Source organism: Diabrotica undecimpunctata, chromosome 7, assembly GCF_040954645.1.
Source record: "Diabrotica undecimpunctata isolate CICGRU chromosome 7, icDiaUnde3, whole genome shotgun sequence".
NCBI classification, from domain to species: domain Eukaryota; kingdom Metazoa; phylum Arthropoda; class Insecta; order Coleoptera; family Chrysomelidae; genus Diabrotica; species Diabrotica undecimpunctata.
In genome coordinates this window covers 134,708,746-134,731,190 of record NC_092809.1, presented here as the reverse complement: position 1 = coordinate 134,731,190, position 22,445 = coordinate 134,708,746, and the positions used below count along the sequence as shown (strand labels likewise).

Genomic DNA, 22,445 nt, shown 5'->3' with positions numbered 1-22,445 from the left:
GCCAATCATAATTTCATGTCCCAGGTATTTATATCTATCTACGAGTTCTATTTCTTTCCCACCAATACTGATGTTCTGGTTGGGTACCAAATTGGTCATGATTTTTGTTTTCGAGATATTTATATTTAAACCTACATTTTCTGTAGCCACAACGAGTTCCTGTACCATCTCTCTTGCCATACCTAGATCTTCAGCTATTATAAGTATATCATCGGCGAAACGTAAGTTGTTTAGATATTCTCCATCTATTTTTATTCCCTTTGTCATCAAATCTAAATTCTTAAAAGCATGTTCTAGCACCGTATTAAAAAGTTTAGGTGACATTGGGTCTCCTTGTCTAACCCCCCGTTCTATTTTTATGCGATTACTGTTAGTATGTAATCTGACAGTGGTTGTTGCCTGCAGGTATATTTTGTATAATAATTTAGTATATCTATAATCTAGCCTGCATTCTTTAAGCGCCTGTAATATTTTACTTAGCTCAACTGCGTCAAAGGCTTTGTGAAAATCAATAAATATTAGAACTAGAGGTTTATTGTATTCCACTGCTTTCTCTATTAGGGTTTTTATACTTTGTAGATGGTCATTTGTTCCGTAACTTTTTCGGAATCCTGCCTGTTCCCTTGGTTGATAAGTCTCTAATTTTCTTTCCATTCTCTTAACTAGTATTCGCGTAAACAACTTATATATATATATATATATATATATATATATATATATATATATATATATATATATATATATATATATATATATATATATATATATATATATGGCTGAGGAGGCTAATCCGTCTGTAATTCTCTAAATTTGCTTTGTCTCCTGCTTTGTGTAATAGAATCATAGTAGCGTTGTTCCAGTCTGTTGGAATATTGGCGCTGTGAGGGCAGATATTAAAAAGTTGTTTAACTTTTTAAAGTAATATATCCTCTCCAATTTTTAGTGCTTCTGATACTATTGCATCTTCACCCGGGGTTCGATTATTTTTCATTTTCTTCAGGGCTTCTTTGATTTCTGATTTTGTTATATCGGGCATTAAATCTGATCCTTGGTTTAATACCCCAGTTTTTAGTGTAATTGGAGGTTCCGTATTGTTATCTTTTTTTTTATCTATATAATTGTGTAGAACTCTTTGACTATTCCTAATATTTCATCTCTGTTCGTTGTTTCTTCTCCAGCTCTGTTTCTCAGTTTGTTAATTTCTATTTTCTCCTTTTGTACGCTCCTTTTCAGAACTTTCATGTTCTTATTTTGCGCAATTGCCTGTTTTGTTTTTTTCTACATTGTAGTTTCTTTTGTCTTTTCTATTGCCTTTGTGATCTTTGTGATCGTCTTATTTTCTCGGATTATGGGAAATCCCTGCAATCTTTTAAAACAAGTGCTGCCACCTATAGTCGTTTGAAAACGCGAATAATGTTTTATAATATAATATTATATAAATATACGATTTTTATTCAAAAATATTTTACTTACTTAATACTAACAAACGACAACAGAATAATATTTTAATCTAATAAGTACAACTTTCATAAAAAATAAGTCACTTTTGGAGGGTCGCTGAAATTTTTCCGTAAAGTCCTTTTATAAAATCGAGCTACGTATAAAATTAGCGTAATTTTAGTTTGGAAATTTATTTGTTGGAAAAGCTTGTGTTTCGTATTTTGGATTTTTTACCGATCACCAAATTCTCAACCAATTTTTAGGATCAACAAAATTTTCAAAAGAATTAGTATTTAAATTTTTAAAATAATAAACTTACTACATGAAAAGAGCGGTCTTTTCACCTCCAGATAAATATTGTCCTACCTAGCAGATAGTTATCTGAAGGATAGACATTTATTTATAAAACAAAATGTACCCGTATTTTTACGTCATATTATGTTGCGGTTACTTATCTCTAAGATAAATGTAAAATTTATTTCGAAAAATTTAATAACGAATAAAAAAATAATACATGTTTAATGACTTTTTTCAGGTTTTTCCATAACACTAAAATATTATATATGGTTAGCTCAAATATCTTCAACTTGAAAAAGTTCAGTAATGTCTTCATTTAGCAATTCATCGTTAAAATTGTCCTAATTTTGATCTCTCGCCAGGTTATACTCGTAGAATGTTGCTATAGATTAGAACGGTTGGATTTTTTCAACCTTACAGCTACTTTCACTGAATGAAATAATACCTGAACCTTCTCTTCCATACATCAAAAATTATGTTTCATATATGCTTCTAACGTGAAATTCATTATAGAAGTTGGATTGTTTGGTGGAATTTTTAAAAATGGCTTTAGTTTATAATCAGAATCTCCTTGTCAAAACCTATTTCTATTATTTCCATTTAAACTTCTTATTAAGAATACAGAATTATTTAATCCTACCTGGTAGGTACCTAGAAAAACATATCCAAGAAGTATCACGAAATTGTCAGAATTTAAAATCAATATTCTATATACGAGAATATTATCTAGAAGATTTATTTAAAGTTCTAAAAATTTCCTACTATACTCTTATATTTTGTCTATTTACTCTAAGTCTTTTTTATATATAACTAGCGGACCCGACAGACTTCGTTCTGTCAAATAGGTTTGGAATGTGGCAGTTTATTTCTTTAATTCTCCTGAACAGAACCGTCACCATGATGATAGGGCGGTGTGTAAGGGTCAGCTCGGGTGACCTAAGTATCTTCGCTTCCACGAACTTTGGCCACCCTTTTGGACCCACTAAAAACCATCACCGTTTTTTAACACGGGAACAGGCAACATATAATTGACCATGTGTGAAACATGGGTTTTCTAGATTAATACCACAAACACCTAATGATTGCCTCTCGGACTTAATTATGGTCATAACAAAAGCAAGCCGCACTGAAAACTGTAGTCGTTTAAATTCAAATGGTACATCAGTCGGAATCATTGGGATGCGTTGTATCAAAACATCTTCTCCTTTATATTTTCCTTTCAGTATAGTTGCTTTTATCACGTTGTTCAATATTTTTTTATAGCTAACCGTATGTCGTTGCAAAATCCAGCGAGTTTAAAATTCTGGCGGATAGTTGACGACATCGTCTTGGTTAGTAGCCGAATCAACTTATTTATATATCCTCAATTCGCCTGTAATTTGTTTTTGAATTTTGAAATTTAATTTATTTACATCTATGTTTTTTACAGCCAATATAGCCCGTTAGCTAAACCAATCATGGTTTCTGTAATTTTGAGCAACATCTGAAAACACCTTTTAAATAAGTTCATCTTTTGATCGAGTTAACTGACAAAAACTTTGACGAAAGTTAATGCAACCAGTCAAGGTGTCTATAGAAAATTTGACATTACCAATGTCAATGAATTGTTTAGAGAATATGTCTCCAGATTAGTTATTTTGCGACCCAACACGCATATTCTTGCTTAAGTGTAATACCTTGACATGTTTCCACAAATTGGAGGACTTTAAACATGCATTGAGTTCATCAGCTGGCGTTGTCGTGGCATCACTGGCAATGTTCGACGAAAATCTTCTGCTAATAAAATCATTGCACCACCAAATGGGTTATGATTGCTCCGTAGATCTTATAAGGTTCTACCTAAAGCCTCCAAAGATTTTTTATATGCCATCTTGCATTCTTCCCAAACAATCACAGGTATTAAAATACTTTGCACAAAACACGATATAAAACAATCAATCAAAAATAAACTGGAGAATTTGTTTCGTTTATCAAGTTGACAAAGGAAAACTAAGTAGAAAAGGTAACAGTAAATCCAAGAAAAACAACATGTGTGTGTACACCAATCTACACCGGCAAATTGACAGGTTGTTGTTGTCTGTGAAATCTCTACTTTGTCTGTGAAAGAGAAGATAATCAAAGAAGATAAAACACTACGTTTTAGTTTTTTTTTAACTTGATATGACTTGGAGTCAAGTCCTTTGAGCCAAAACAATGTTGTATGTGTATAGAATATATATATATATATATATATATATATATATATATATATATATATATATATATATATATATATATATATATATATATATATATAAGCGGGGATCCTACAGCTTCTGCCGCTTCCCGCATTTCGATCGCCATCTTTTTCTATCTCTCCAGGTGTCTTCATCAATGGCTCTGTCTTTCATGGTTTCCATAACACCTTGTATCCAAGACTTGGCTGGTCTTCCTCGTTTCCTTCTATTACTTGGATTGTATTCCATAGCTCTTTTTGGCCATCTGTTGTCGTCCATCCTCTGTACGTGTCCATACCATATTAACTGTCTAGTTTCTATTCTTTCAGAAGTTGTATGTACTCTATCTGTTTTTCTTCTAATTTCAGAATTAGGTATACGTTCTACTCTTGATATACGGCAAGCTCTTCTTAGGTAGTCCATTTCAACCGTGTCAACTTTTTTCTTTCCCTTTACTGTCATTTGCCAACATTCTGCTCCATATGTAAGAATGGGCTCTACAATTACTTTGTAGATAGTCATTTTAGTTTTCATAGTAGCTTTGTTGGACCAAAGTATCGAATTCAGAATTTGAACACTCTTCCTGCCTTGTTGCACTCTATAGTCTATATCTCGTTCCGTTGTGCCTTTACTGCAGATAATACTTCCCAAATATTTGTATTCGTAGCACCTTTTCATTTGTCTAATTTCCAAATCCGGGTCTTCGTCTTCACTGCCTATTCGCATATATTCTGTTTTAGACATATTCATACTCATCCCCCATTTTTCGTATTCATCTTTGAGCTTTCTAAGCATATAATCTGCATCTTATAGATATATTCTGTGTATAGAATATAACTAAATTAATAATAAATTAATTATTAAAGATAATAAACGATTTGTAATGCAGTTTGTTTGACAAACGCAACGACATGAAAACTGATGCAATTTATGTCGCATTCCGAAACTAAAACAAAAGAAAGAATATTGCGAGGCCAATCAAATCTATAGCTCTTACATTTTTTAACTTTTTAATTTGGTCCGGTTTACGATATTATCACCTTTGTGGGAACGCATTAGATCCTCCAACGCGAACACGCATACAGACATCTCAAAACATAAGAAAAGTAGACGATACCATTGACAATGTTATTTCCCAATATCGACTGCCAGATGATGAAAACTCTTCAGAAGACGATGACATTGTGATTGATAATAACCAGCCCTTGTTATGGAACATGATAGATGGTCAGAACTTGAAAAACATTACATTCAGTGTTCAAGACTCGGATATCAAAGCCGAGTTTTTTGAGATGTATGATAAAAATCCCCTTGACTTTTTTCAACTATTTGTGAATGATGACATTATTGATTGGATTGTGCAAGAAACTAATCGATATGCACATCAAAAGATAAATATAGGTGGTCATGGTCCAAAAGCTAGAATTCATAAGTGGGTAGATACAAATACCAAACAAATAAAGACAATTTTGTCCATTCTTGTCTGGATGGGATTGCAAAGATTGCCAAAATTGTGTTCATATTGGTCAAAAAATCCATTATACGAAAGCAAAGTAAAGTGTCTTATGTCGCGTAATCGGTTTGAATTATTACTTGCCAATTTTAGTGACAATAAAAATATTGATAAAGGACTTCGACTGTATAAACTATCACCCTTATTGGAGAAATTGGTATCAAATTTTCAGAGAGTGGTAGTGCCGGGGGAAGAACTTTGCATTGATGAAACTGTAGTTCCCTTTGGGGGCGACTGTCATTTCGGCAGTATATCAAAAACAAGAGACATAAATTCGGGGTGAAGATATACAAACTCTGTTTGGATGGAGGTTATACTTATGATCTACAAATTTATTGTGGTAATGATAAAACTGAAAATATGTCAGTTCCGGATAGTGTTGTGTTTAGTTTAGCTAATAACTTATTAGATGTTGGACGTACTATATACACAGACAATTTTTATACTAGCGTTACATTAGCTAGAGGTTGCTAAACAAAAATACAAATTTGGTGGGAACTTTGAGGCAAAACAGGAAACTTAATCCTAAAGAAGTGACAGGAACAAAATTAAAGAAAGGAATGATTATTGGGATGGAGAGTAACACAGGTGTAGTAGTAACTAAGTGGAAGGACAAACGCGAAATGCTTATGCTGACTACAAAGCATACTGCTGAAATGGTAGATGTCCATCAAAGGGGAAGAATTGTTGAAAAGCCAGTTTCTGTTGTCGACTACAATGAGAGCAAAGGATTTATAGATATATCCGACCAACTTAAGTCTTATTCTACAGCGTTACGAGAATCAGTGAAATAGTATTGAAAGCATTGAGAGCAATTGAGCTTCTTCTAGGGTCAGCTATTGTCAACGCCTATATAATTTACCAAAAAAGAACCAACAGTAACGTGTCCATCACATCTTTCAAGGAAGAGTTGGTTTGTCAACTGGTAGATTTCACTAGACTAACTAATCCAGACAACATATGCCACATGCTCGTGAAGGTCACCATATGGAGAAAAAGCAAAGTTTGGTCAGAAGAAGATGTGTCACATGTTACGAAAAAAATTCAGCAGATAATGGTAGACAATTTGCACAGACTAAAACTCCCTATTCTCGTTTCAGGTGCATTCAGTGCAATAAATTTTATTGTATCACATGTTTTTGCGAGGTTCATTCATGTAATCTATAGACATTTGTATATGCGCAAATATTATTTTTTTTCATTTGTTTCTTAACTAGAAACATGTATTGCTAATTTTTAAGGAACATTTACTGCTCTCTTGCATTAAAAATAGTTGTTTATATTATATATAAATAAAACTTAGTTTCAAGCTACATAAAAACATATTGTTTTATTGCTAGACCTAAAAATACAGGCTAAATATATAAAAGAGTTCACCAGGCCACTGAGAAACTGTATTCCAAATAAATGAATGGGTACTGTGAAGCGCGGATGTACCACGTAGCCTGAAATACACTAATGGTATGAGATGCAAAGGTGCTTCTCATGGCGTCAGTAAGTTCAGTGACTGAGATGCACACTTGCTTCTCATGGCGTCTAACGTAACAGTGATTTAAAAAAATGGGCTATCTTATGTCCCAAAGGTTTTAAGGCCTTTTGACGTGACAACGTCTTAAATTAGGTTGTGGCTCGGAGTCACTCATGAAAAAGTGTAACGCCCGCTCACGTCTGTTACGATGAGTCACCGAACGAGAGAGAGGCCCGCCGGACCGGCGAATGCCTTGCGTCTCTCTCCCACTCAAACATGATCGGTCCGCTGCGCGCGCAGCACTAGAGAATTAGGCGCGTTGAATCGGTGAAAATCACTCAAATAGAAATTAGTTAAGTTTAAGTTTACATGTACAATGTTTTAGTAAACAAAATATATTTCTATAGTTAAAATTTGTGCAATTCTTATTTTCATTCAATTCCTTGTTCCTATTGTGCAATTTAATAATATTCATATCAATAAATATTCTACCGAGAAAAAGACGTTGTCACGTAAAATCTTCGCCCGTAAAACCGACTTTACAGGCAACCGATTTTTTTTTTAATGTGTTTAACTAGCTTTCGAATATGTTTTGCCATTTAATTTGAACTAAATTCTACGGAGTTATTGTAAATGTTCATAAATTTAAAATGTAATATTTATTATTAAACGATTTTGTGTACATAAATTAAATTTGTGTAATGTTTAAAAAACAAATTAATAGGCTAATATTATAGGCCTTAACAAAGAAAATAAGCCACGAATTGTTTTAATACATTCAGTCTAATTATGTGCACCGGCCTTAGAACTTAGAACCTCATTTTTCAAAAAATCCTATAAACAAATTGAATTTCTCAAAAACTGTTCAACCGCCCTGGGTCATCTTTTACACATGATTTTAACAGGATAAGACGATTAAGTTCAGGTACATTTCATTACACATTTTAATAAACAATAAAAAAGTTATTAACAATATTAAAAAACAGCGATTTGGTTGTTCATTTGGCAATAACGTTTTGATTATTTATTTACCCATATTTCAATTTAAAAAATGATGAGTCCTTTTGGAATATCTCATACTACACATTTTAACTGCCAAACCCGTTTATACAGTTGTGTCGAGTAAAAAACCTAATTTAATTGACATAAATATATTTTTATTGGTATTTACATTAAGAAAAGAGCGTGGCACTTGGGGAGTGCCGGCAAAAGCTTCTTAGAATTAGATAGAATACTTCTTATAGCCTGTTATTATAATATGTAGGTTAATGAAATTTTATTTTCGCTTATTACAAAATGGGTAATATTTTTTATAATAACACTACACATTATTCTTAAAAATTTAAAATCTTAATTTTTTTCTTTAAAAATTTTGTTTATGAATCTAGTAATTTTCGAAATTTGTCATCTATAACATAAAATTATTTTATTTTTTTGATTACTATTATATTCTAAAAATAATTATAAATAATGGAAGGGTATATTATTTGATTATCATTAAAAACTTTTCATTTTTAAATACCTATCCATAAACAACTATAAAATTTTTAAAATATACTTTAGTTTACTTTAATTATTTTATTTTAATGTTATTTAATTTTATTTAATTTTTATTTATTTAAATTTATTTTATTTAATATTAATTAATTTTATTTAATTGTATTTAATTTTATTTAATATTATGAAATTTTATTTATTTTATTTAATTTTACATAATTTTATTTATTTTATTAAATTTTATTTAATTTTTATTATTTTTTTAACTATTTATGATTTTTTATAATTATTTATAGTTTCTCTATATTTTTTTATAATTTTTTTATAACCGTATTTAATTTGTCAAACTTTATTTGATTTGATTTATTTTTATTTAATTTATTTTATTTTAATTCGTACAAATATCTTAAAATCAAAATTGGACAAGTCGTTCTCGAGTTGTTATAAAAAAATATATTGTAAGTGTATATGGATGTATGTATATTATGGTATACCGCAAGGTTACTACACCCGTCTCGATTTTTCGAATCACGCTAAATAGGATTCCATGCCCGTTAAAATATCATACCGAGCGATAAGTAGTATTCACTTAAAAAAAAACATTATTATGATATATTATGAATATGGCAGAATATTTTGCCTAGATTTCAAACAAATTTTACTAAGATGGTCACTATTTATTACAAAAAGAGATTGTAGATAGGACAATAACGCCTATTGGAAAGTTACGCGTATTATAGATTTTAACTCTATGGGTAAGATTTAACTTTTCTAAATAAATTCAGACGCATCGCTGATTGAGAATAAACTTCCTGTACCGTTTTACTTTAGAACAGTATCTATTAGATAAACAACTTTTTCCGGAAAATAGTTATAAGTGATTGTCATGTCATGAAACAGCTTGGATTGCAGAACATAAAACAAAATTATATATTTATTTATATATATGTAAACGTTTAAATCTTCTAGCAAAAGCTTGCTATCTCTTTAATATATTTAAGACAAAAGGAAAAGGACAGTTAAGATTTGATTTCACGTACAGTGCGTCTGTGTATCCGCTTATACGTATTTCACCCTAAAAGGGCTCTTCAGAGACGGATATTCACAGTCGCTCTGAACGTGAAAATAAATCTTCTCTCTTCATCTGATATTAAAATCCGTAAACTAATTTTCGAAACCAAAATACTTTTAATTTTTGCTTTAATCTGTTGTAGGACATATACTGTCCAACAACCAACAAAGTCATGATAGCCAACGTTCGGAACGGACAAGCACCCTAAGAAGAAGATGTCGTAGAAGCACGGCTTGTCAGTCTCTGTGTTTAGATTGGTAAACTACTTTTACATATTTCGTGTAGCGCAAAGGAGAGAAAACAATTTTAATAAATTTTTTCGTTTATGATCACCAAAATTGTTGACACCTTAGTGGAAAACAGTTAAGAGAAATTTGTTGTTCTTTCCTGTTTAATTTTGTATTTCGCCCCAGCGTCTGATCAGGCCATGGGGGGCTAAAATAACATCATGGCACGGTATTTTTACCAATTCAAACACACCTTGATTCTATGTCAACAAAGTTTTGTTGTTTTTCACTTTACAGAGTAATTTTTGGGAATTTTCTCTAATTTTTGGTTAATGATAAGGGATTTTTGGCTACTTTCTTGGTTATTTTTATACAATTATTTGTAAAAATTTTTGAAGATTTCTTTTCTATTTGCTGCTGCTGGTCCTCTTGTGTTTGTTATTTGGACATTCTTTTTACCCTAAGACTTTTTTGTCGAGAATGATAAAAACGAAATCAAAGCTAAATAAGGAGTCACCCTATTAGCACAACAGAAACAAACCAAGTAGAACACTGTAAATATATCTCAGAACGACTAGTTCACATGAAAATTAAACTAGATGCCAAGGCCTTAAATTTGACATCAATTTATGGACCTGAGAACAACAGAGATCTCAATATAAGAAAAACTTCTATGAACACCTCAAAATAACATTAAGAGAAATTCGACATAATGAATATATTATCTTCATTATGGGTCATAATACTATAACAAACAAGATATGCTCACTTGCCATTCTAATTTTAATCGACTTTGCGCATGACGTCATAGCGAGACAAAGCCAGGGAACTTGTGTGTATCTTATATTTTTACGATGCATTAGGTATATGGCAACATTGTTTCATTACTGTAATGAACAACTTTGAAACTTAAACTGTTAACGGTACATGTATCTCGATGCCATATCTTGCACTAAGAAGTCATAACTAGTTACTTTCTCTGAAAACGTGGTTTGAGTAATTTGTAAAATTAATTAAAGAAATATATGAATCTTTGATTTGATTTTGTGTATTACAAACAAAATAGATATTGCTACAAAACATAAATTAAATATAAAAGACCGGTAAAATGTAAAGAATTTGAAATATAAGGAAAAGCAGGTCATACTTCAGAATTTATGAAAATAATTTAGACATTTATTTTACAATCTTTGTGATTATTTTCTTGCGGATATTGTTATTATACTTATTATCTTTAATATTTTTATTTAGAATTAGTATTTTATAATACATTTTACATATAAAAAAGTAATTTTTGCATCTTCGCTAACATTTATATATTTTGCAGCTTCTATTAGGTTTTTTAAATAATTTTTAGTTATTTTTAATATGTTGCCATTATAATTACGAAAAATATGTTCCAGTTAACTACATTTAGTTACAAATTCCAGTGTTGGTTTGAGTAAACCACCCTCGGAAACGTGGTTTACCCAAGTAAACGATTTATCGTTAGCGTCCGGAATATATCGAAGTATTTCTTTTTTTTTTGTAACTTAAATGCAATAAAACCCGCTAAATTTTTTAATCCATCTCATTCCAGATCTTTTATATAAAATCTTGATGACTGTCAATTAAATCTTCAGGGTTAATTTCTGTATCACCACTAGGAAGGTTAACCGAGGAAAAGATCTCTTCAGTGACAATTTTATAATTAATTATACTATTAGTACTAATATTCCATTGTTTGTCAGGCAATCTCAATAGTTTTTCTTTTAAGTCATCTTCTGTAAAACGTTTAGATCATATTCTCGCGGTTTCTACATTAAATTTGTCTCACTGAAAACACTTGAAGACCAATACTTTACGCATTTGTTTGTCTCTAGGAAACACAAAAAAACGACACTTCGAAAAAGTTTTACTTTTTTTATTATAATTGTTTAAACAACCCACCACTGCACAATACATTATGGCAACCAAATAATTAGTCTTATTTATAAAGTAGCTACCGATAGTCGAGAGGAAGTTGCGTACGATAAATAAATTAGGTGATATTAACACAGTAAATTAAATGTTTTCACCACAAATTTTACATAACAATATAATACACAAAGTCTTCAAAGTCTACATCAATGAATAAATAAAAATCTCATTCACTATGTTTTGAAGCACACATGATAGCAACAGATAGAGCATTTAACTTGGCATCATTAAAGTTGTCTCGGGCTTACGTCACAGGTGTGCGAGAGAGATGCAAGAACATGCGCGTTGACTTATCTTGTTAGTTATAATATCATGATTATGGGTGATTTTAACGCTGGTGTTGGTGATGACATAGTACCAAAAATAAAACAAGGATAAGACGAGGATGTCAGAAATGAAATTTTATGAATTTAGTATACCTATTCAATTAGATTTTAACATTTTTTAGCATACTCAGTGGATTTTAAAATTTAGGTTGACTTGTTTCAATTAAGTTATATTTATTAAAATGTATTGAAATAATGCACAAACCTAAATTTTTAAATGTATTTTAAAGAAAATGTATAGTTTTTTTTTATTGTAGATGAACAGTGTTGAACATTTTAAAATTATTTTTAATGTTAATCATACATAAGTCTGTCAAAAATAAAAATATTTTACTTTTGAGTAATAATCACATTTTTTAAAACACTTCATATAGGTACATCTAATAAAGTTAATATTTGATGGTATGTAGTAAAGATCAGTATATATAACTGTTTGTATAGGAAAATAAAACTGCTTTTACTATTTTTCTTATAATTACATCATATTTTTTTGAGTTTAAGTGAAACGAAAAAAGTAAATAGACGTGAAGTGTGTTAAACGCCACTTTATATTTAAATGAACTTTAAATACATAATATGTCAAAACCGAAATTAGCCAACTAAATTCAGTTGTTCTTAATTTATTATAAAAAACAATTATAAAAAATTAAATGATGTTTGTTAAACAAACCTTCACTTTATACATATTTTGGTTTATACGTTGTTTTATATCACCTTTTCGAGGGGCATACGAAAAAGATCTTTTAGAGTGTGCATTGTGAGGCATTTTGTTATCAAAACGACAATTCTCAAATTATTGTCCTTCAATCTCGAAAGTTATTTTGTTTTTTAGGTCATTTTCAATTAGGTTTTATTATTCAAAATAATAAAACATATGAATAGAAAAAAAAATTCCGCCTATATAGAAAGACGTTGCCGCACAAGAATGAGTGCAACACTATGACACTATCTAGTATGATTCTAGACGATATATCAAAGATGATTTAGAAGAGCAAACTATATATGGAATTTGTCATGCTAGAATTTATGAAGTGATCATAATGTTAAATACTAGATAAGCAACATGAGTAACAACAACATGAAATTGTTATTACATGAAGGCTTTTTCTACACTTGAGAATGCTATATCTGATAAATCAATGTAGATTGAAATCCAAAATACCTTAAACCTGATAAACTACACAATTTATATATTTGTTTAAACAACACAATCGTAAAAATTGTGAAAACTATAGAGGTATCAGTCTTTGGTGGAATCTTATATTTTTTCCTGTTTCTTTTAGCACCTAGACATATTTTTTTATATAATAATTATTTCACTTTCAGATCATTAAAGATGAAGCACAAATATGGGCTTGCTTTTCTACTAACTTGGATGCCAATGATGCTGAGCCAAAGGCTACCTCCAATTCCCTGCCCTCATATTTTTGGGTACTATAGAGATCAACAACAAAGAGTATACGGATCAGTGAAACTACCATACGATAAAAATCCATGGATAGAATTTAGTGTAAATGCATCTTTCGTGGGAAAATTTAACCAACCGGTAAGTATTTATGTTTTTTTCCTTCTACGTTTATTGAGGCATTATTTAATTGTCCAACGTTGTTGCTTATTCTGTTTATCATTGTTTTTGCCGCTTATTTTCAATTTCTAAAACTTTTTGATTTAAGTTTATAAAATCGGTATTACAAAGTCTTGCAATTACTGGAAATGAAAACCTAAAGGAAAATTTAACGAAGGGCCAACATGATATAAAGTGAAAAAACAGGTAACAATAAATAAAGAAAAATTTGAAAAACAACTACTTTAATAATCTCTCAGCGAAAAGCTACATGATTATAAAATAAAGGGAAAAGGCTGAAAAAGAGAAAAGATTTAAAAAACGGCACTTTTAGTTGTTTGAAATTTAAAAAATCTTAATTTTTTTTGTTTAAAACATTAATTTAATTTAATTTATTTCATTTCATTTCATTTCATTTCATTTCATTTCATTTCATTTCATTTCATTTCATTTCATTTCATTTCATTTCATTTCATTTCATTTCATTTCATTTCATTTCATTTCATTTCATTTCATTTCATTTCATTTCATTTCATTTCATTTCATTTCATTTCATTTCATTTCATTTCATTTCATTTCATTTCATTTCATTTCATTTCATTTCATTTCATTTCATTTCATTTCATTTCATTTCATTTCATTTCATTTCATTTCATTTCATTTCATTTCATTTCATTTCATTTCATTTCATTTCATTTCATTTCATTTCATTTCATTTCATTTCATTTCATTTCATTTCATTTCATTTCATTTCATTTCATTTCATTTCATTTCATTTCATTTCATTTCATTTCATTTCATTTCATTTCATTTCATTTCATTTCATTTCATTTCATTTCATTTCATTTCATTTCATTTCATTTCATTTCACTTCATTTCATTTCATTTCACTTCATTTCATTTCATTTCATTTCATTTCATTTCATTTCATTTCATTTCATTTCATTTCATTTCATTTCATTTCATTTCATTTCATTTCATTTCATTTCATTTCATTTCATTTCATTTCATTTCATTTCATTTCATTTCATTTCATTTCATTTCATTTCATTTCATTTCATTTCATTTCATTTCATTTCATTTCATTTCATTTCATTTCATTTCATTTCATTTCATTTCATTTCATTTCATTTCATTTCATTTCATTTCATTTCATTTCATTTCATTTCATTTCATTTCATTTCATTTCATTTCATTTCATTTCATTTCATTTCATTTCATTTCATTTCATTTCATTTCATTTCATTTCATTTCATTTCATTTCATTTCATTTCATTTCATTTCATTTCATTTCATTTCATTTCATTTCATTTCATTTCATTTCATTTCATTTCATTTCATTTCATTTCATTTCATTTCATTTCATTTCATTTCATTTCATTTCATTTCATTTCATTTCATTTCATTTCATTTCATTTCATTTCATTTCATTTCATTTCATTTCATTTCATTTCATTTCATTTCATTTCATTTCATTTCATTTCATTTCATTTCATTTCATTTCATTTCATTTCATTTCATTTCATTTCATTTCATTTCATTTCATTTCATTTCATTTCATTTCATTTCATTTCATTTCATTTCATTTCAGTTCAGTTCATTTCATTTCATTTCATTTCATTTCATTTCATTTCAGTTCATTTCATTTCATTTCATTTCATTTCATTTCATTTCATTTCATTTCATTTCATTTCATTTCATTTCATTTCATTTCATTTCATTTCATTTCATTTCATTTCATTTCATTTCATTTCATTTCATTTCATTTCATTTCATTTCATTTCATTTCATTTCATTTCATTTCATTTCATTTCATTTCATTTCATTTCATTTCATTTCAGTTCATTTCATTTCATCTATTTTATTTTATTTTATTTTATTTTATTTTGTATTTTTTTATTTTATTTTTAAAATTTGCATAATTTTATTTTATCGCATACAAATACTTTAAAATCAGAATAAGCCAAAGCGATCCAGTCATCCCGAGTTTAGTATATAACATTACCGCAAGGTTACTACGTGCGTCTCGATTATTTGAGTCACGCTAAATAGAATTTCGTACCCGTGCAAAACACCATACTGAGGGATAAGAAGTATTTACTTAAAAAATAAAAAATAAAAAATAAAAGTAGAAGCAAAATATTACAGGGATCAAAGACCATAAAAGGAATAAATGAAGAGAGATCACTAGATCATTAGGTAAAAAAATGTAGAAAATGCAAATGAGATTGAGTAACGCTCTAAGAGTTAAAGCAAATAAGCATTTAAACATGTAATAATAGTATTTAAAACTATTTCAGGAAGAATATGTTACATAAGATTAGCAAAAAAGTTTTAAAAAATAAGTATACGCGTGAGCGGAAGGTAAAAGATATTGAATTCAATAGGGATGTACAGTAAGCACGACGAGAAGACAGATATTGGAAAATGCTAAATAGACTTTCCCAAAAGAATTTAATTACATATTAAGACAACATATTTTTAAGGAAAGCAGAAACTGATAATTAAACAGATCACGTCCTAATTAAAAAAAAGATACAAAATGGCCAAAAATAGATGCTAGGCATTCCGGAGGGATAGAACTGGCCACCCACACTGCCTAAATAATCCAGTCACTCGGATTATTCACCTCTCAATTTTATCGGGCATTCAAGTGCGTTAATGGGAAAGTGCTCAAATAGCAAAAGTTATATAATGCCGATGTGTGCTTCCGCCCCATGGGTGGTTCCACCTTTTTTGCACAAAATAATCAAGGGAATCGATAGAGGATTAAATTCTAGGCAACTTTTGTTCCATACAGTTTTTTAGAAATTTAATAGAGTTTGAGCTATTTATGATTGAAAATAGCGAATTTTCATTAAAAAAAAAAAAACACGTTTTTAACGGTTTTTTAAAAGATGCTTTAATTAAAAAAGCTTGCAAAACAAAATAAAGCTTATAAAGAAGAATGAAATATATCTTTACAAGATATTCTAGATACAATACAAAGTGGGATATGGTCGGTGAAAGAAGATATTTTTTTTTTCGAATATTTCGATCAATGTATTTAAAGTTAAATTGTAAAAAATGGTTGGTTTTTCGGGGGTAATAATATAAAAGTTTTTTATAGCCCATAAACAGACCTTTAAAATAAGTACTACAAAAAGTCATTTGCATGTAAGCTGAGTAGGTTACAGCTCGTAAAAGACGGACTCTTCAAATATTTTAAGGAAAACAGGGCAGTACAATTAACCTAATATCCCCAAGAATAAAAATTAATCGTTTTTATTCTAATATTCTTTATTAAATGCAGGAGCTTGACTGTTTTAAAATACTTTATTTTTGAAAAAAGTGATATTAAGTGTATCGTCTATTTTGAAAATTTCTAAAAAAAATTTCTTTTTTTTTTCAAAATAACTTAAAAAACCATAATATATACGTAAAAAGGGGCACAGTACAAAAATGTATAGTCCGGGATCTGAGGACCATTTTTATCATTTATTACAAACAAGCTTATTTTTCGTGAATAGCTTCATTTTGATGAGACACCCAACTTTTGTTCTTACAAAAACTTGCGTTTGTAGTAGCTAACAGAGATGAAACATGTTGATTTAACCATTCTCAAAAATGTAATACTAAGGAGGATATTTCTTGTTTATTCTAGAGTATGGCCACCCCTGAGAATTTTTAGGTACGGATTTTTATCTTATTGCCTGTATAAATATTTTGATATTTTCCCAACTAATTATTTTTTATCATTTATTAATATTGTGTTACATTTTTGTGTTAACTGATTTTTGTGTTAACTGATTTTTGTGAATTATTTTTTATATCATACTTTCTAACTCATTCTGTAGCTGTTGCATGTCAATTTAACCATATTTCTTTTGTTACTATCTCTATTTACCTTTGTTATGGATATTTTTACTTGTTTGTGGTTGATTTTGTTTAAAACCAAATAGGGTATTCGGTTCGTTAAATCTAGATCATTTCTTTGTGTCGATATTAATTCATCAGTGATCCTCACTAGGATTTCTTTGAGAGCCTAATAGTTTGAATGAAATTTTCCTCAGGGCCGCAAGTACAAGTGGTGGTATGAAATAACTTTAAAACTATATGACTATAACATAAGTTTATTATAAGTTACGTAAAAACAATATAATTATAAATTATATGGACTGTTTTGCATGTAAAATATCTTTTACTTGACTCCAGGAATTTCAAGTCCTGAATTTGTTAATTCTTTGAAGACGACGGGCGAAATTTTTCACAGCTCTCTAGAATGGCATCTATGTTAAGAATATAACAATTATATATAAGAAACTGAAATTCTCAAAATGTTTTCAACGTTCTTACTAGTTAGCCTAGATCTGTAGTTGTTTTTTATGAACTTCAGCTTACTGAATGTAGATTCACAGACATATGTAGATGCAAAAATACACAAAATTTTCTGAGCACAGTCAATTAAGTTAGGAAATTGCCATTTTCAACTGCTTCCCAAAACTAATAGCTTTTTCCTTGTTTTTTTCTTCAAAAATACTTTTGAGCTCTGTATCATTCTTAAGATCAATTAACTTATTTTTCAAATCCCTAGCTTCGTATCCAAAAATGGAAAGATGAGCTACATTTGCTGTTGTTATTGCCCATGGATTTTCCACAAAGCGAAATGGTTCTTGGAACTTCCTGAAGTCACTAAACCTCACAGACATTTCATCCTTAAGGTCTGCTAACAGCTTCAGTAGGTCAGAAATCTATTGACTTTCATCTTAATTTTCATCAAAGAGTGCTTTAACGCAAGGAAAGCTGGAATAATCTGATTCTAATAATCTAATTTGACAATTCTTCAATATACATATTTAGCTTCTGCTTCAGTAAAACCACAATACTCATTATTTTCGTTACAATGTTATTGTAGTCTCCTTGCAGTTTGGTCAATGTTTCATTCATAATGCTTATTGTATCAGTGAGAAACGCTACTTTAAGCCACCAACTAAAATTATGAATATCAGGAAACTCTTTATTCTTTTTAGCCAAAAACAGAGTCATCTCATGTCGAATGCTGAAGAAACGTTCGAAAACTTTACCCTTACTCAGCCATCTCACTTCTCGTTACATCTTGGTAAAGAATGTCCCCATATTGCGACATAAGTTCTTTCAAAAATTCTTGAAACTCTCTGTGGTTTAGTTCATTTGATCTTATGACATTCACAATCTTTACAAGTGTTTTCATAAAACAGCTAAATTTTTTATCAAATTTAGCAGCTAAGCTTTCTTGATGAATGATACAATGGAAACTCAATAAAATAAATGGAAACTAGAAAAATGATCATTTCCCAAGTGTTTTTTCAACAGCTGAAAAAACCCTATATTTTGCCCCAACATTGATGGGCAACCATCAGTACACACAGAAAAAACCTTTTTCAAATCAATGCTATGCTCGTTAAAAAATTTACTATTGTGTTCAAATAATCAATACCTCGAGTTTGTCCAGTCATAGGAATCCTGCCCAAAAAATCTTCTTTAAGAACACAATCCTTCGATACATACTTTACGAACAAAAACAGTTGAGGGTCCAAAAGGGTGACCAAAGTTCGTGGAAGCGAAGATACTTAGGTCACCCGAGCTGACCCTCACACACCGCCCTATCATCATGGTGACGGTTCGGTTCAGGAGAATTAAAAAAATAAACTGCCACATTTCAAATCTATTTGACAGAACGAAGTCTGTCGGGTCCGCTAGTTAAGTATAGAAATATGAATACCTACAATTGATAAAAAAATGTATTAAATAAATAAACAATAGAAATACATTTATTTCAAAAAAACAATAATGAGTTTTGTGAAATAAATTGAAACATTCCAGACAAAACCTAGGACTATTTTCGCTCTGGGCACAGTACGTTATTACTTTCTTCACTTTATTTTTAACTATCAGTTTATCTTGTTTTCTCTTGTAACATCCCTTACAGTAGCGTCTATTTTCCAGTGCTTTACAGTCTAATTTTGTAAATACGTGAGCAGCGAGGTTTACTTTTGTACGACGTAAACGTTCATAAAACTGGCCGCCTTCAAATTTTAACAATTCTTCAATAACTGCATATCGAAAATAATTTATAGATATGTTGGTCTGTTGGGCCTCCTTCTAGATGAAATGGCCATTAACAATTGAAGTAAACCTAATTATTATTATTATATTATACCTATTATTATACCTAATAAAATTTCTATAGTAGTTTTTTGGTACCAACGGACAGTTCGTCGCAGAGCCATACTGTAAAGCTATGGTTTGTTAGAACAGTGAGCGACGCATAACTCACAGTCAGTGGAACGCCGTGCACGTTCGTCAAAATCAAAGTATTGGTTTTCTATGATAACGGTTTGTTAGCTTCTGCTGAGCTGCGCGCACTGCAGAGCGATAGCCGTGTACGTCGACGGTGTGCGCTGGAATCAACTGCGATTTGATTTGGACGCAAACGTTTAGCTGAGCTCACAGCGTACACATCTATACCGAAATTATAGTTGTATTTTTATAAAGTAATTATTATTGTAATAATTAGGTGATATCTACTAAATTTTCTCCCGAGGAAGATGAAAGACTAGTGGATCTAGTACAAATTGTAAGATAGTTCCAAATATATCCTTGGAAAGTCTAAACTATTCTCGAAGTTTTTCCTCGTTTTAAAACAATCTTTCTTTGACTGTTAATTTAAAAGCACCTTCTGTATTAAAACATGAAAAAATTTCGTTTACATTTTTATTTCTTTGATTTAGATTTAACGTTATCAACTCTTCTTCTTTCTCCTCTTCTAGGAGTAATAAAATTATTGTGTTAAGTTTGTGGGAATTCATTTTTTAAACGTACAACCTTTGCGAGAATAAACGTGAAACTAATTTCTAAACTTGTTTTTAGAGCGACAGAATATTTATGAGAATTAATTTAACAAACCGACTCAACCAAAACTGCCGTGAGTCGAGTACAACAGATTTTGCTGTACGTGTATGCTGTGCGCTGCGCACTGTTCTAACAAACCGTAGCTTAACTCGACATCTGATCGAATAAATCAATGGAGCTTTTACCGCAATTAGCGCTTTCGGTTTTTGAATATTATTTCCCCGACGTTGAAGTTGGACCATTTCAGCGTTATGGCAGGTGGATAAAACCTAAACCTCTTTTTTCTCATGCCACTTGAGGACACATATTCCTCTTACATTTTTTTTTGGCAATTACTTCACCGTTTTTAAGTTCTTTATTTTTTGCGTAGGCTGGATTACCCTTGCGATTATTTTGCAAAGTTCCGAGACAATGGGAATTGTTATCCAAAAGGATGTGCGCTAATTGAAGGCTTGTATACCAGTTATCAGTTACACAAATTCCATCAGACTCTAAAAGTCCTCGCGACAATTTTAGCACTACCCTGGCAGATGCTGCTAATTCACCATACTTCTCTTGGCCTGGATATACACTTAGGTTCCACGTATAACTATTCTGAGTACATAATTTAAATATATTAATGCCATATTTATGGCACTTTTGTGGATTATAATGCTTGAAAAGTAAACGTCCCTGAAACCATGTACCATGTACCATGTACCATGTTTTCATCCATGCAAAATGTTTTCCCTGGTGTAAATATTTTTTAATAGTTGCTTATGATTTGGTCTATAAGTGTTTGCACTTAGAGAGAAGTGCCACATTTTCAGAAGTAACTCAAATCGGTTGCGTCTCATAATATTAGGAGCAACATTATTTTTGAACAACAACCGTACTGGTACGGAAGAATACCTATATACGCTAAGCTTTGCAGACGATCAAGTAGTGATCGTACAAGACCAAGACGACCTCGGCGACATGATAAAGAAACTACAAGAACAATATACCAAGGCTGGCCTAGATATTAATCTCGCGAAAACAGAGTACCTATCTACAAGTGAAGAAGACATAGAAGATCTACAGATTGATGACAACGTAACAACCAAAGGAAAGGATAAATTCAAATACTTGGGGTTTATAATCACGAAAAAGGCAACAACAGAGGAAAAAATTACACAAAGATTAGAACAAACAAGAACAGCAATCCGACAACTTAACTCAGTATGGTGGGATAGACACCTAAATATGAAGACAAAAACACAGATTTATAAAACATTAGTGCGAAGTATTATGACATATGGGGCTGAAAATTGGATCATAAATAAAAAAAGAGCAGTAAGATAGTAGCAACAGAGATGGAATGCCTGCGAAGATGCTGCAGAGTAACAAAAATGGATAGGAGAAGTAATGACAAAATAAAGCAAAGAACATCAACAGAAACAGACATTAAAGAACAAAAAAGACTAAAGTGGTATGGACATGTAAGAAAAACTAGCGACAGCAGATGGATTAAGAGAATAACCGAATGGAGCCCCATAGGAAGGAAGAAAAGAGGACGACCCCGAAAATTATGGAGGCACGAAGTAGACGACGCCATGAGTAAGAGAGACCTAAACGATGAAGAATGGGACAACAGAGAGAGATGGAAACGGTTGATCGAGGGAAGGCAGTGAATACTGTAGAATCCCTGAATATATATATATATATATATATTAAATTTGCATTGGCTAGGTTAGATATATATGTATGTTTCATAATAGATATAATAAAGATAATTCAAAAAAGTACTTACAAACTAATTCTTTAAAAACCGCGATAAAAACCCTATATATTATATTATTAAAAATACTCATATTACTCATTGCTCATCATTCACAAACAATACATCATAACAATTTGGCGCCCACCGCGGGGCTCTCTATTTAAAAGAATTAGTTTGGGAAGATAAGTGCTCTCATATAATTAAATTAATTATCAGTAGAAAGAAAAAATTATAAATTTTATTTTTAATTATATT

At 30.4% G+C, this 22,445-nt stretch overlaps 1 protein-coding gene across 2 annotated transcripts in view; it reads left to right on the top strand.

Annotated features, from left to right (window-relative positions):
• The window catches only part of LOC140445870 (serine protease gd-like), a 154,319-nt gene that overhangs the window by 10,506 nt on the left and 121,368 nt on the right, over window positions 1–22,445 (top strand). For both annotated transcript variants that reach the window (XM_072538272.1, XM_072538271.1), the window contains exon 2: window positions 13,342–13,561. In XM_072538272.1, the coding sequence (XP_072394373.1) occupies window positions 13,352–13,561 (210 nt within the window). In that variant the 5' untranslated portion in view covers window positions 13,342–13,351. The remainder of the gene's footprint in view (window positions 1–13,341; window positions 13,562–22,445) is intronic.